Below are 16,439 nucleotides of genomic sequence, written 5' to 3' on the forward strand. Positions count from 1 at the left end.
GATTATTTAATGCTTATCAAAATATTTAAAATAGAGTAGCAACCATTCAACTGCATGGTGAGTTTTTTATTAAATAGTTGCCCTTTTTTGCATATCCCCCAAATTTCTCACTAAAAAGTCTTATATATTACAATTTTAAGCCCCAAGTATTTGAATTTAAGTTGCTTTGCTTTAAAAATGTGTTTCTTATTCCACTGCCAAGCGACCTTTTAGTTCTAGTAACTGCTGGTGGGTGAGCCAGGAGGCCTTGGAGGCTGGCAGCTGGTGCCCTGCTGGCTGTTTCAGGCCAAACATCATTACAGGGCATTTAGCTCCAAGGAAGTCTGAGTGAATGCAGTTAGCATGTGGGTCCTTCTACCATCTGTTTTAAAAGAGGCAAAAGCCATCGGCAGTTTTAGTGTATTCTTATCTTCTCTGAATAAATGCTGTCTTTTCCTCACCAAAATGAAATCAGCTGCAGGAGGCCCTTCCATCTCCTTTCCCTCTAATGGGCCTCCTTCCTGATGCCAGACCTCGCTGCTCTCTGGTCCCTACCCGCGGGCCCTGCTTTGTTTCCCCTGGGCCTCCCCTGAATTTCATTCCTTACCCCGTAGTATCTGCAACTCCGGTGAGTTGTAAGGTGTTATTTTCCATTAAATGTATTATTTATATTAATACTTTTTAAGTGAAGCTAAGTTTAAAAGGTACTTTATACCGTATAATTCCACTTATGTGAGCTACCTAGAGTAGTCGGATTGGAGACAGAAGTGGAGGGGTGGCTGCCAGGGCCTGGGGGGAGGGGATGGAAAGTTACTGTTTAATGGGGACGGAGTTTCCGTTTCACAAGGTGAAAAAGTCCTGTGCGTAGATGGTGCTGATGGTTGCAGAACAGTGTGAATATACTTAATGCCACTAAAGTTACACTTAAAAATGGTTAAAATGATAAGCTTTGTTATGTACATTTTACCACAATTTTAAAGCATGTTTTTGAAATATAAATAGGGTACATATTATCTATGCGAGTGACAGAGTGTGTCACCTGGTCACTTGTAACTTTTCCTGAGTTCAGTTCCTTTCCAGTCCCCGGAGAAATGCCTTCACTTCTTTCACCAAGCAGGCAGGGGTGACCTCCTTTAATCCCGCTGGTTCCCAGGTGTGTTCACCAGAATCCCGCCTTTCCTAAGCTGCTGGGGCGTGGCGAGGGTGGGAGGGGTGGTTTTACCAATGGGGAGGACCGGTAAGGTTTGGGAAGGAAATAACCAAGGGCAAGAAAGGAGTCAGGGGCCAGGCTCTCTCTCTCTCTCTAAAATAAAATAAAAAAATTTAGAGAAGCAGCAAATGAAAATTCATAAGAACATAAATGATCTTAGATGAAAGGGCACACATTGAATTTTGAAACATAATTTATCCTCAGTTCTATATCTTTTCAAATTGTTTCTCGTTTGTTTGGGGTTTGGGGTCTGGCTTATCAGGTAACTAATCATTATGTCTGAATTCTTTCTGGATTTTTTGGTCACATCTTGAATACAGCAATTTACACCTAAAGCTTAAGGGAAAGTAACTGGCCAGGCCCAGGTTTCCTCCTTTCCCGGTGCAGGTCAGCACTGCAGGGAGCTTGGGAACATTTGAGGAAAGGTCTTGAGATTTTATAGACCTTTCTTGCTGATGGCCTAATTAAAGGAAATATCTTCTAGAAGCTCGACAAATAAAGCACAGAGGGATGGGTTTCACAGAGGATGTCCACAGAGACAAAGACTGCAGTGCAAGCACTGAAGTGTCATGAGCTAGTCCCCAATATTAGAGACCTGGGAGAGCCGATATTACAGCAGTGAAAAGTTCAGATTCTGGAGCCCGGGCTTTAATTTTTTTTTTTTTTAAATATATCTTTATTGATTTCAGAGAGAGGAAAGGAGAGGGAGAGAGAGACAAAAACATCAATGATGAGAGAGCCATTGATCGAGCCCACAACCTGGGCATGTACCCTGACCAGGAATCGAACCCCGATCACCTGGATCCTAGGGCGACGCTCAACCGCTGAGCCACGCCCGGCCGGGCTGGAGCCCGGGCTTTAACTTCCACCTCACCTCTGATCAACTGTGTGGCCTTGGACCTCCCCATAGGTCAGGTTATTTATCCATAAAATAGGCATAGCACTAGTCCTCTTAACCCCTAGTGTTGTTAAGAGGGTTAACTGACATACAAGCACATTAACAGGTATATGTTAAAGGCTAGAAGAACAACAAAAGACTTAAAAATTGCCAAATCAAGATTACAACCAGAAATGAGGTAAGGTAATCACTCATTAAAACAGAAATGAGGTGAGAAAGAGAATGCTGTTTGAGGTTTTGATTTTGTTTCTGTTCTTGTATTGCTGTGTAACAAGACACCCTAGAAATAGTGGCTTAAAATAACAGCAACCATTTCTTTTGCTGGTGGGTCCACAGCTTGGCCGTGGCCCCACGGAGGAGACCCGGCTTCGCTCCGCGTGCAGCCAGCGGGCTCTGCTCCCGAGACGGCCGTTGGCCTGCTGCGCTGAGGGCCGGGCTCTCTCCGCGCGCCCTCCCAGGCGCCTGGGCTTTCTTACAGCCCCGCGACTCAGCTCCAGAGGGGGCTCCCCAGGGGAAGTGGGGGATGACCGTTTCCCAGTCTTGCCTTAGGAACAGTGCGGCATCGCGTCCACTGATTCTAGTTAAGGGGTCAGAGGGCCGCGTTCCGCAGGCGGAGACAGGCTTCTTCTCTCCATGGGAGGAGTGTCCAAGGGTTTATGGGCTGGTTTCAAAACGGCCGCAGTGTGCAGTCGCCACGCTTTCCCAGGCTGATTCTTCTCATGAGTCCTGTGTGCATTTGGGAGGGAAAGAATGGCACACAGATGCCTCACTGCCGTCCACTCTTTCCATCTGTCAGTGATTCCTCTGCCAGTGAGCAGTTGACTAAAGAGAACTCCTACTCCACTGACGTGGTATAGTCTGTGTCATAGTTTAAATTATCAGGCGTCTCTGTGGGGAGGCTTCCCTTTATCTGCATGGTGTTTCCCTCTCATTTTACACACTCATAACAGCTAATGGCTAATTTATTGTACTGTCTGAATCCAGCATCTTGTCATAAATTAAAATTTGTCATACTCACTGTCAGTTAACCTGCATTCTCCAAAAAGGACTTAGACCCGACTCATGATAAGATGTCCTGCTCATTTACCCTCTAGACATTGAGATCTTTTAATCGGGGAGGAAATGTAAGGTTTATCATCTACAGTAATTCACGAGATCACTCAGCCTCTCAAAAAATCCTTAATTACTCCTCTGACAAACACAATGTTAAATTTTAGGGTAAATGAGAAAATAATATCAGAGTAAGGTAAAAACAAGTGCTACATAATTAACAAGGAACTAAAGTGATGTCTGGCCTCAGCTAGCATTTATTTGGAGAAGGGACAAGAAAGATATTTTAATTTATATTAAATTATTTTATAATATTTACTTACTGTAAGGCAAATATATGCTCTCTTCTAATAGGCACAAAATTTGTACATGATTGTAATATAAGTCTAGGTGTTTTTTTGTTGTTTTTTAAAATCCTCACCTGAGGATATGTTTACTGATTTTAGAGAGAGAGAGAGAGAAACATTGATCAGTTACCCGCCCCCCCCCCCGTATGTGCCTTGACCGGGGGCCGAACCCACAACCTTTTGGTGTGTGGGACGACACTCCAACTGACTGAGCCACTGGGCAAGGGCTATAAGCCTAGTATTTTAAAAGTTGGGTTGGGTTTTATTCAAAATAGGGAATCATTCTGTTAAAGTACTTAATATATGTTTACACGTAGCCTCAGCCTAATTGATAGGATGTTTAATCAGTAACGCAGCAAGGTCAAAGCGGGGTTGCCTCCGAAGCACTAACTCCGTGGGCTTCAGGGTTTAGTGGCGCTTTCTGTACATTAGAGATGAACTCTGCCCGAGGCTCCCGCTTGCTTCTGAGGGGAACAGGCATCAGGCGAGGATTTTTATCCCACCTTCTTCCTTGGAGATCGGTTTTAATGGTATTTCACAATGGGAATTTAGATTAGAATTTTTTAAAATCCTACCTGAGGATATATTTTTTTCCTTGGTTTTCAGAGAGAGTGGAAGGGAGGAGGGAGGGGGAGAGAGAGAGAAACGTCCATGTGAGAGAGACACATCGACTGGTTGCCTCCTGCAGGAGCCACGACCGGGCCGGGGATCAAACCTGCAGCCCAGGTACATGCCCTTCACTGGGAAATGAACCTGCGACCCTTCAGTGCGCGGCCGACGCTCCAGCCACGGAGCACGCTGGCCAGAGCAGTGACCTTGAAAATGTGATGACAGGTACCCAGTGTTTCAGAATTAGGAAGCATCTCAGAGCGTTAAGACGGACTGGATCCTTGTGGTAGAGCCCGAGTTAGGACAGGGTTTATGAGTTTGCTTAAAAGCTGGTGGAGTGTTCATCTCACTGTTGGCTGAAGAGAATACTCTAGAATTTATATCAGTGGATATAATTGACCAAGTTAATACCCAGAATTTACAAATTAATAAGAGAACAAAACAACCGAATAGAAAAATGGGCAAAGGGTATGCACAGGCAATTCAGAGATGAGGAAATATAAATGGGTACATACGCGTAGAAGCTCAACCTCAAGGAAATGAAGTGAAAATAAAATGAGATGCCATTTCACCCCATCAGGCCGGGAGAGGTTAAAACGCCGGAAGATCCTGTGTGGTAAGAACAGGAGCTCTTGGGTGCTGGTGGAAGCACAAACTGGTAGAAGGGCTTGGAGAGCGTTCTGGCCACATCTAGTTTGGTTGACAGTTTTACCTGACGGCTGACCATCAATTCCACTTCTCAGTGTTCCCCAGAGTGGCTCTGGGACGGGTGCGTAAGGAGTCACGCACAAGGCTTGTCGCTGCCATGTTGCAGTAGTGAGAGGGCGCAGACCTAAGCGCCACGCTCCCCTGCTGTGGCCACAGCCTAAACGCCCCGTAGCGGGGCGTAGATAGGTACGTGTGAGATGGGACCCTCGTCACTGGTTAAAACGAACGAGCAGAGCCTCGCGCACCATCATGGGCGAATGTCAAAAGCCAAGTGTCATGCAAAATTAGCACGTTTTTGAACAATTTTGTTGAAAACAAACAATATAATACATATTTCATGGGTACATACATGTGTTGTGATATTATAAAAATGCATGAGCATGGTAGTGAATACAGGGTGGGTTCCCCTGGGGAGGGGGGACCCAGGAGAGGACAGGGGAGGGGTCTATAGGGGTACAACTGTCCTGCAGATGGTTTCTATGAACATAAAACACTGATTCCCAAAGTGAAGGTTTGCTAGAGCCTGGTCGTGGAATAAGGTGTCTTTATTTTGTTATTCTCTGTATTTGGAATATTTCAGAAATGTTTAAAAAGTAATCAATTTAAAGCCAAATGAAAATGCTCATGCATAATCTTCAAAATCACATTTGGACTGTACTGTGCCCCCAAAATTGCTCCCAAAAGAGTGATTTCACTTTGCTCAGCAGGCAGTAGTTGAATGCTTAGACTCTGGGACTTTGCCCATGTTACCCCGAAGCAGCAAGTGGACTCAGCTCTGCCTTCATAAGACTCGTCTCCCACATAGGCTGGCGCTGGGCAGGCAAGGAAGCGGGCCACGTGGGAGAATCCCCACGCACACAGCCTGGATGGGCACCCCCGGAAGGCAGTGTGGGACCTGGCCCTGCAGCTCGGCCAGGCTGATGGGGTCCGGCCTCCCAGGAGTAGGAACTGGGAGGTGTGAGGGGCGGGCAGCTGGCTGGGGGCCTCAGCCAGCAGGCTACGGGGTAGGGGCCAGCACTGGGCAGGGGGCGCGATGGGCCGCGAGCACAGGAGTTCTGAGGTGGAGAAGGCAGGAGCTGCAAGGAAGCCAGGGCGGAGGGCCTTGCTGGGTCACCCAAAGGAGGAGCTCAGCAGGCTGCTGCTTAAGGTGCCGGATAACCTGCGCCAGCTCCGAGCAGGATGCAGTGCCCTGCAGCACTCCAGGCCGCGCTCCAGGCCGTGCTCCTTCCCCAGACCCGCGCCCCCCTGGCAGGGGCCCACCAGGAGGGGACTGGGGAAGCTCAGGGCTCTCTGAGAAAGGCCTGCCCTGCGGCAGCTCCCTGGTGCTGTGAGCGACAGCCCCAGGCGTCCCCAGCAGCTGACCTCGTCTTGTGTGAGAGAGCGGTTCTGAATGCACGGACCCTCCCCAGGTCCTACCCTGTACTATCCTGGTTGCTGGCCCTCTAACCGAACAGAGCCTCCAGCATGTGTCCACAAACAACCCCCCGTGTTGTTTCTTCCACGCGGCCTAGGTCCAAGCTGTGTAAGGCGGGGGCTTCCCAGCTTCTGTGAGGCCTGATTGCTCAGTGGCTCCCAGGTTCCCCGGGGCCTGGTGTGTGGCAGAGACGCCCCTCCCCTGTGACTGTACCAGATAAACCTGCAGTACTTGAGGCCACAAGGACACTGGTATTTGAAGTGTGGGCACTTGGGACAGTTGGCAACCATTCGGTTCCAGTTCTGCCACTAACTAGCCATGTCACCATGGCAGGACACTTACTCTCTCTTGTGCCTCAGTTTCCTCTTCTGTAAGTGGGGAGATCATAGTGCTACCACATAGGGTTAGAATCGTTACTATCTGGGGGGTGTAGGAGAGCTGGCACCCAGGAATTATTGTGTTGGTGTTGACGGTTGTTATTGTTGTAATTGTTTATTACATAGCTGGAGTCTCTAATCTTTAATAGCAAAAGAGCTAGTTATAAAGAAAAATGATATTTTCTATTTTTCTTTCTTGCAGCAAAAAATACGTTATTCCTTTGCAGTGCAGCTGCCCTGTAGATTTCGAGTTCCATATTGCTCTGATCCAGCCTCACCAAGCCTTTACCATCAAGCCACTATCAGGTAAGGAGAGTCAAGATTCCAAGTTTCCAGTTTCCTTAGAGCTCTTAGATCAAAGAGGATTTGGAGGGGTAGCTCTCAAGTTACAAAAGAGAATAAATTAACCACATTTGAATGTTATTTTCAGATGTGTAGCAGTAACAGATTTTACGTATGTGGCATAGTGTAAAATTGGAATCGGACATTTGGGGAAAAGGACACTTGGGGTCATTTGTGTCATGCAGATCATTTCTATTAATGTCCAGGTAAATTCTTCCAAGATCAGACCTTGAAATCAGAAGTTAATTTACTCTAATTTTGGCTCTTGGAACCTCCTTGGTTTGTATTCACATTTTAATTAAGGTCAAATAAAAGGGGGTATTTTGTTTCCCAAGCTTTCAGAATCCTAGTGAGGTTTCTCGTGAATTGCTGGCAGCCTGTTTTTCATGCCTCGGAGGACATGAGTCCCAGTGCTGCTCAGGCCTTTGGATGGGAAACCTCCACCTGAAGTGATGTCTGCTCCCAGCTTCTGTCTCCTGATGTTTAGGTTTGGGATTTAAATGTCTGCCCACAGTGGTCTGCTGTGAGCATTAACGTTTTGTTTTTAAGTGTCGGGAGTTAGCCACTTATTTCCTGATCTTTCATCATTGCTAGTGCATATTTGGTCCACAGTGAGGGTTCAGAGCATGAACTTGAATCACTTGTAAATTATAAAATGTACATAATTTCCTAGAGAAGCAGGAGCCATTCTGAGATTTTTGAAATACAATGTAGCTACTATTTATATTGCAAAAAACAGAACTTGCTTCTCTTTCCAGAGAGAAGAATTTTATTATTTTTAGGCTTTAAAAAGGAGAAAAATAAATGGTTACCAAAATTATGCTAAATATGATATTTCTGCTTTCAGTAGAGTTGATCTTCTCAAAATAGGCCTTTTGGTAGAATATAATAGTAACACTTAGCAAGGCACTATTCTATTCTGAGCTATATATATATATATATATACACACACACACACACACACACACACACACACATATGTTTAATCTGCACCATGACGTATTATATACATATATATATTTACACACATATATATGTTTAATCTGCACCACAACCATGCAAGACCTACGATATCATTTCTATTTTATAGACATAGAAATGAGGCACAGAGGGGGTAAATAACTTGTCCAAGGACACTCAGTAGTAAGTGGCAGAGGTGAGATTTGGACCTCTCAGCCTGGGTACAAGTCTGTGTATTCACTGCCTCATAATGGCAAATTGCTTTCACCTTAACTCTGGAGAGCTAATAAAAATTTGACCTACACAGTGTGTGGGTAAAATAAGCTGGCTCCTGTGATCTTAGTGTGGACTCATTAGAGAAGTAGAGTTTGTAGCAAGGAGGAAGGAGTAGGGGATCCTGCCCACCGTAGGCCATCGGACCACACTGGACCTCTGGGGCTGTCCCTGGGAGCCACATTCTAGGGCAGATCAGGTAAGTCCCTTATCTGTTGGGGTCAATGAAGGAATGGGGGTAGCAGGCCTCAAAAAGAGAGAAAGGCGCTGGAGGCGGGTTAGCTGCGTCAATAGTGAGAGTCACTGTGGAGTGGAAAGGAACGGGCTTGTACCCTGTGCCTCCAAAGGGCAGAACCAGAACCCGTGCATCACAGAGACACCCGAAGATGGTTTCACTGCTTATCACGTCACTAGTTCACCATCACTGGGACTGGTGGGAATGTTACAGAGGGCAGTCAAACATCAGCGCCCCAAAATGTTGGACACTGCAATGCCCAGGGATCCATCCCTGGTGGTTTGTGTTTAGCAGCTCTGGGAAGGGTCTGCTTTCCTATACTTGTAGCAAGCACCTCGAGATCATTCTGATACAGGCACTCCTCAGAGTGGAGTGTGGAGACCGCTGGACCAGCCTACCCCACCTGATGGTCTGTAATTCTATTAAGTCCCACAGGCAGGAGGGAACCACTAAGATTTCTGAGCAGCTGTGATGGGAACCATTGTGAGGAAGGTCAGTGTAGCTGCAGTGTGTAGGCGTGACCAAAGTGGGGACAGGCAGGAGAGCAGGAAGTCACTGTGCTGGGAATGAAATACTTTAGGCCTTGAGAGCTCTAACTAAGCTGGTGTCAGCGGCAGCGAAGAGGAAGGTAGGATTTGGGAGAAAGCTAGAGATGATTATGGCCAAGCTTCTTCTCTGTAAAAAGCTATATCCCAAGACACAGAATGTTAACTTACCAAAAGGGTTTTGAAACACAGCCTATTAAAAACCTGGGGACCACGTCCATAAACAGATACAGTGTTGAGCATATATGAATGGCAACTATACGTGAAGCACTTTAAAAAATCATGCAGATCTTTCCATGAGCGCTCAGGTTGTGAATTGCACAGCCACACAATTCAGACAAGTGGGTGATCCCTGAGCACGTTTTCTGCTCAAGTCTGATGTGCTTTTCTGATTGTTCTGGTGCTTTGTCTATTGCTTGTCTTTTAAATTCCTCCTTTAAGTGAAATCAAATTGCATATACCAGTTTGGAGTCAAGAGAGAGGTAAGAGATAGGGACATAAATTTAGGCATCACCTCAATATTGATGGACCATAGAGCCGTGGGACTGGCAAACAGGTCACCCAGGGATTGAGTGCAGTCGGAGAAAACAGTGGACTGAGGACCGAGCCCTGGACACAGGCACTCAGAGGACAGCAAGGGGAAGTGGGTCCAGGACAGAGACCAAGGAGGAAAATCAGGAGAGTGGGGAGCAGGAGAAGACGTGAGTGAATGAACGGGTGGATGAAGGAACAGGGCAAGCCAGGGCCCTTGGACTCTGGGAACCCCACCTCCGTGATTTTGAATGATCTGCGTCATGTGGACGGTGTAGCTGGGCTGGCTTCCCAACTGGCTCCCTGGGCCGACCGCTCAGCCTCCTCAGTAGCTATTTGATGAGGCTTCATCCATCCCCTGCTCCCCTGGTTTCTCGGGCATTTCCTTGCTTTGGTTTCCCGCCGTGTTGAGATAGCAGTACACCTTGGCTGCTGTTCTTCTGAGGCCATGGAACTTAGTGATGACTTTCATTCACCTGCAGTAAAACCCCTTGGCTGCGTGGGCAGTGAATGCAGTTTGGGTGGCATGTAGCCCAGGCGAGCTTTGGGCTTTCCTGGCTTGTCAGGCATCTAGCTTGACTCAGAGACCTTACAGTTGGACAGTCATGGGTCACTTATTTGGCCAGTAAGTCATTTTGCCTCCATTTCACAGGTAGGCTAAGCACCATAGGCTACTTTTACAGTTGGCACGTGTATTTTGTAGATGCCGTTTCGGACGCATCTTCAGTAACTGTCTAAAGTCTAGTGGAACTACTCATTGGTCCATTAGGTTATGAAGCAACATTTTCTCTAGGAACTGGAAGCAGCATTCATCCGTGCCTTCTGGGCATTTTCTGCTCAGGATTGCCAAGTAACAACATTTGAAAAAAACTATTTCCATTTACAAGGTATGAACCCGACACAGAGCCCTCAACTTCAACCCAACTGGCCATGTGGCCACTGGGCATCCTCAAGATGCAAGATGACTGTAGCTGTCAGGAGCTGGGTCTAATGATGGCGCTGAGATTTCCCTGAGATGGGGGGAAAGGAGTAAAGGACTTGTGACCTGCCTGGTACTGTTGACAAGAAATCATACACAGTTAAAACATCAGGACACTGTTGATAATTTTGGAAGAGCCAGCAATACATGATTTTGGCCAGATCTTATTAGTGTTGGAGACCAGACAAATTCCACAAAAAATTGTTGCACTTGTTTACGTTTGTCTACTCTGAGATCCTGGGCATTCGCTTGATGTCACACACTCAGGAAGAATGCATCCAATTCATGTAAATGGTAACCTGTAGCATAAAATGGCTGGTTAAGCAAGAGTTCCTTTTCTTTTTGAACTATGGTGAATATATCAGACATTTACAAATAATTTTTATTTTCTTCCAAAATGTACATTTTTACAACTTTATATTGATTCAGGCGCCTCCGCCCTTGCTTTGACCTCAGGCTACCTTTTGGTTATAGGCGTTACCCATAAGCCCAGGGCCTCCAACCCAGCAGGCAGCACATCCCACAAAGAGCAGATTCCCTGCCCTGGGATGAGCACTCGGACGCATGAATACTGCACCGTGCTGTAGAGATCCCAGGTCCCCCGTGGGCCACCTGACCTGGGTGGCCTGTCCAGACTCAGCCCCTAGTCCAGTCACGTCCTCTCTGTCGAACTCATTCTTGCTCCTACAACATCTGCCGTTGTAGGGCCCACACCGCAGCATTTAGATTTCAAAAGGAAGGAGTGTTAAGCCCTATATGCCTCTTTTTTTTCTCCAAAGATCCCTTGACTAAGGTATTTTTTCGCATAACAAGCCTCACCTGCAGGGTCCAGAGCTGTTGGGAGTCCACGGGCAGAGCGGTTCCTTCCAGACAGGAATGTGAGCAGGAAGGTCAGCCCTGCATCTCCTCCCTGCCTCCCCATACACCTGCGATGGCTGACCCCAGCCTCCTGTACGAACTGCAGGGGACAGATCAGGATTGTCAAGGGGATGGTAAGACCTGTGGATCGCCAGCACACAAAAGGAGGCCCCCTAAAGTGTTTCTGTGAGGCCCCGTGAAGTGGTTAGGACGATCGTGAATAGACTCATCCCAAGAAACATGCCGATTCTACGGCAGTACAGAGACAGAGACATACAGGCCTGTCTTTGGCAAGTGACAGAAATGAGTGAGATACACCAGCACAGCGCTTCTGACATCTTCCAGTCCAGCAAATGAAAGACTAGCCAGCGGCCACGCGAGGTTGGGACAGAATGCTCAGGAGAAGTAGAATCAAGAGACCAGACTTTCTCGGGACTTTCTAGAGCACCAAGCCTAATGGTGAGGGGACACTTAGGGACAGTCAATGTGTCAAATGCAAATGAGCTCCCCAGGTCCCTAATTGATGGTGGCATCCTGGAGAGAGCAGAAAAAGCCAGATAAGCAAGTGGTACTTCAGGCATGGACCCTGGAGCAGCTCTGTCCCGTGAGTGGTGATGCCACATTTCACTGGCACGCGATATATCCTCAGTGGGTGGCAGTGCCTGCACGCCGCTGATTGGCATGATGCTAACAGTAGCTCCCACTCACTAACTGCTAACCGCATGCCAGGTACCATGCCAAGCACACAACATGCACGGCCCCATTTCATCCCACAGCCCTGGGAGGAGGGACTGTTATCACTTTCAGGCCTAGGAAAGGGAGGCTCAGGGAGGCCAGCTGGCTTAACTCCAGACTCAAGCCTTCGGCGACCACCCCGAGCTGGAAGAGTAATGACACCAGGATGCCCTGGAGTAGGAGAGGGGGCAAATAGAATTGCATCACAGACTAGAGTTTAGGAAAATTCTATTTTGTAAGAAAAAAGTTAGGGAAATTAATAATAGCTCTCAACCAAGTCTTATATATTCTGCTTGCCTTCAAGGGCCCATGGTGTCACCTGTTCAAGATGACATGTCAGTTTGGGCTGGGTGCGCTCAGTTCACCACAGCAGCGCTCAGTGAACTTCACCCAGACAGCAGTGCCTGTGCCCTGACCAAACTCTGTGCTTCTCCTCGCCATTCAGAAGGGCCGGTGCCACTGAGGCTCGGGAGGAGGCTCGGCTTGGCTTGGCCCAGCCCCGTGTCCTGCCAGGAGAGCCTGTCCTCCACCAGGGAGCAGCTCTTCTGTGGGTCCCTCAGGGCTGCGCTGGAGAAGGTGCTTGGCCAAGCACAGGCCACAGTAACAGCAGAGGAAAGAAGAAAAGCTCTGGGTGTAAATGAGTGTGGGGGATGTTGCTTAAACAGACATGAATATGTTTCCGTCCAAAGTGGCCTTATAAAAATGAAATACGTTTGTTATAAAAAATTCCAACACTGCAAAAGTTCAAAATCTAATTTGAAAAATATTACCCAGAATATTGCCACCCCAGAAAAAGCCATCATCACCATTGTTGAGCATTGTCACAGACACCTCCCCATGCTCATGTAGAGAGAAGGGGTGAGGGGAGCTGGGTACACACAGTGATACGGAGACGGGAAAATATCTGGGAAATGGGAGCTATCGTACATAAAAATACTGGCTTTATGATTTGATAGTGATTAAAGAAAAACAGATGAAGCTAAAGGAATTGGTGAACTTCCCTGGTATAAGTGATTCCTAAAATTTATGACTAAAATTAAGAAAGATTATAAAATATTAAGAGGTCAGAGCCACTTTCTTTTTCAGCTGCCGGCTTCAGCTTCAGCCAGTACCTCGGCTGTGGAAGAAGGGGGAGTTAGCACACGTACTTCCCCTCCCTCCTCACAACTCCCAGTTCTATCATTTTATGTCATCGGATTTATAGCATTTATATTTGGTCTTATGAACATAAATGCCACAGTTGTTTAGTTTCTGTTTAAATAGAACTAGGAGCCCTGGCTGAGTGGCTCAGTTGGTTGGAGTGTCTTCCACACACCAAAAGGCCGCAGGTTGAATCCCAGGGCACGTATGGGAGTCAACCGATCAATGTTTCTCTCATATCGATGTTTCTCGCTTTCTCTCTCTCCCTCTCTCCCTTCCTCTGTCTAAAAATCCATAGAAATATATTGATCCTCTGGTGGGGATAAAATAAATGGAACTAGGGTTTCACCTCCATTCCTTGCTCCATGTTTTCTCCATCTCTGTATTTCAGTTCTTTTTCTGGCACCTGGATTGTGTCGTCTAGTGGCTGTTAACATAGGTTCCTGGGGTCAGCATACCTGGAGTGTTTGCATGTTTAAGAAAGTCTCTCTGCTGCCTGACATCTTGAAGGACAACTTTACTGGGTATAAAAGTCAGAGGAATAACGTGGGAGAAGGGATGATGCTGATAATAACAGTAATAATAACAGTAGCAATAGTTAATGTCTGCATCGTGCTTACCATGTGGCAGACACCTTCTGGAGTGGGCCCTGGGTCTAAGACCCATGGAAATAACATGGCAGCAAGTGGCTCCATCGGCTCCCCTCCCGGCTGTTCTGTGATGTTGGGGTTGGGTCTCTTTGTCACAATCCCCACTTTTCCAGGGCCCAGCCACACTCCCGCATTTCATCACGTTAATCAAAGGGTAGTTGGGTGTGTTTTCAGGGCTGTGACTCTTACCTGAGGGGAAATCTGCTGCCCCCAGGTATCAGATGCCACATGCCTCGGGCACGCTGCTCATCTGTGCTTTGCGGTTGTAGTCATTCCCTCTTCCATTGGGCATGGTCTTTCCCGCTTATTTTGGTGAGTTTTGCAGGAGGGTAGTCAGGTTAAAAATAGCTTTATTTCAACCTCTTTCGCCAGAAACGCTGCCGGGGTTGCTTGTGCAGGGTTTGTGTCCTCCCACTTCCACCCAGGCATTCGCTCTAGAACTAAGTGCTCAGCACCTAAGTGCCTGTCCCAGGCACTGAGTTAGGGACCGAGGTGCCAAGGGAACAAGACAGACACACTCCTGCTCCGCTGGGGCTGACACGCTGCTGGGGGAGAGACAAGCACACCAAGAAGGCCATTGCCCAGGGTAGAAATGGTAGTGAAGAAAAATAAAGCTGGGTGATGTGGCAGCTCACGGCTCCAGCTAGGTGGTCGGGAAAGGTGTCCCTGAGGAGAAGCGCTGGCAGCTCAGACCTGATGGATAGAGGTCCAGGTCTGGTCAGAGCCGGGAAAGGGACTTCCAGCGGAGGGAGCCATCGGCGCAGAGCCGTAAGCTTGGAAGAGGCTTGGCCTGGTCGTGTGTGAGGAAGTAAGGAAGCCCAGCGTGTCTGGAGGGCGTGGGCAAGGGGAGCAGGTTGCAAGGCCCAACGGGGGACTCGAGTGGATGGGAGTGAGGGTTTGGTTATGAGCTGGATGTGAGTCCATTGGAGGTTTCTAAGCAGGGTGGCGGCTTGACCTCATTTAGGTTTTCAAAGGTCTCTTAGGCTCCGAGGGGAGAGAATATTGGAGTAGCACCGGAGGGGAGCAGTCAGCCCCTGAGGAACAGAGCTGAGGTTGGCCTGGATGCTGCCGTGGGGATGGTCAGGGGTGGGTGGTGAGTGGACAGGCCTTGCTGAAGGGTAGGCGAGGCTGGGGTCAGGAGGTGGCTCCTGATTTTAGTTGAGCCGTGGGCGGATGGGGGCTCTACACTACACTGCCGGCAGCTCCCAGAGCTCAGCAGTAAGCCCTCCTGCACGGTCACTGTGCCCTCCCAGGATCTGGTGGTGCTGGGCACAGTGCCCGGTACTGTGGGCAGGCAGGACCCGTGCGCTGCACGCCCTGCTCCCAGCCCGCGGTCGTAGGCCTGGCAGACAGTGAGCTTCTTGACCTGCCTGTTTTCCCGGCACCCTTCTCAGACTGCTTCTCGGCCTTCCACCCACACAGGCAGAGCCCCGGGGTGCTCTCAGCCTGCTCCCACATCTGCATTTTGGGAGTTTGATGGGCAGGAAGGAAAAGGAAGATTCCAATACTACTTATTTCTGGTTCCAGTGGCAAACGCTTGCTGGAGGGAGAAGGGGTTAAAGATTAAAATAAAGACCAAGGACTATTAAGAACTCAAAATGGGTCAAGTATAAGTTTTTCCAAGAAACATTTCCTCCTCTTGACATTAAAATGATAATTTCATAACAAGAAAATGTAACTTGCTTATTTGCCTCGGACTTTGGGAAGGACACATTTACAGGACACACACTACGGGCCAGGTGTTACTCCAGACCCTGGACGTTACTCTCTCCTCGCCCCATTTTACCGATGAGGAAATGAGGCTCAGGTAGAGTAACCAGGCCACAGAGCTCGTGGGAGGCCAAAGGGCGTGAGTCGGGGTCTGTGTGGCCTCTGGGGCCCTTCCTTGTCCACGTGCAGTGACAGCCTGGGATTGTCCCTGTGGGTGGCATGTGACTCGCGTGGTGAGTCAGATGGAAGGAGCACCTTGAAGCCCTCCCTTCTGTAATCCAGTGAGTCAGAGAACTGTTGGAGTCTGTCAACAGCTTGTTCATGGACAACTTTTAAACTACGTAACTATTAAAGTCTCAACTGAGGCGTGGAGAGATTAAGGAGTTTACCCAAAAATCACAGCTAGAGAAACCCTAAATTTGGAAGATCAAGGTCAATACTTACTAACACTTCAAGCCTGTGGGAGAATGGTCTGTACTGTCTGAGATTCTTAAAGAAAAAGCTACTTAAAAATTATAACAACATTGTAATAACACTGTATGCACATGTAAGAAGAGAAATCTTTAAAAATTATCCCCATCCTGGGCCTTATGCCCTAACAAATAATGTACTTTTTAATTTTCTTCTTTCAGTAACTGCCATATTTGTGCACATTTTACGAGATTGTAATCTAGGCAGAGTATCGTGGTATTTTCTGGTGATTTCATTTACAATTATAGCAGTTCTAAGTGTTGTTACATTTTCTTCCTAATACTCATTTTATTGATAAACTGGGGTTTCTTCACCTTTAGTTTATTTGTTTGGTCCTTGCTTCCCCCTCTCTCTCCCTCCTCACCCTCCCCGCCCTGTGATTTAACATTACCCCTGGTTGTGTTACGGGTAATAATCT

General features: G+C 47.7%; 1 protein-coding gene across 3 annotated transcripts in view; it reads left to right on the forward strand.

Moving 5' to 3' along the window:
- CFAP221 (cilia and flagella associated protein 221) overlaps window positions 1-16,439 on the forward strand; it is an 88,408-nt gene that overhangs the window by 27,647 nt on the left and 44,322 nt on the right. For all 3 annotated transcript variants that reach the window (XM_081142297.1, XM_081142296.1, XM_081142298.1), the window contains one exon: window positions 6,795-6,898. In XM_081142297.1, coding sequence (XP_080998423.1) covers window positions 6,795-6,898 — 104 coding nt within the window. The remainder of the gene's footprint in view (window positions 1-6,794; window positions 6,899-16,439) is intronic.

This window comes from Miniopterus schreibersii (assembly GCF_964146895.1).
Source record: "Miniopterus schreibersii genome assembly, chromosome: 7".
NCBI lineage: Eukaryota > Metazoa > Chordata > Mammalia > Chiroptera > Miniopteridae > Miniopterus > Miniopterus schreibersii.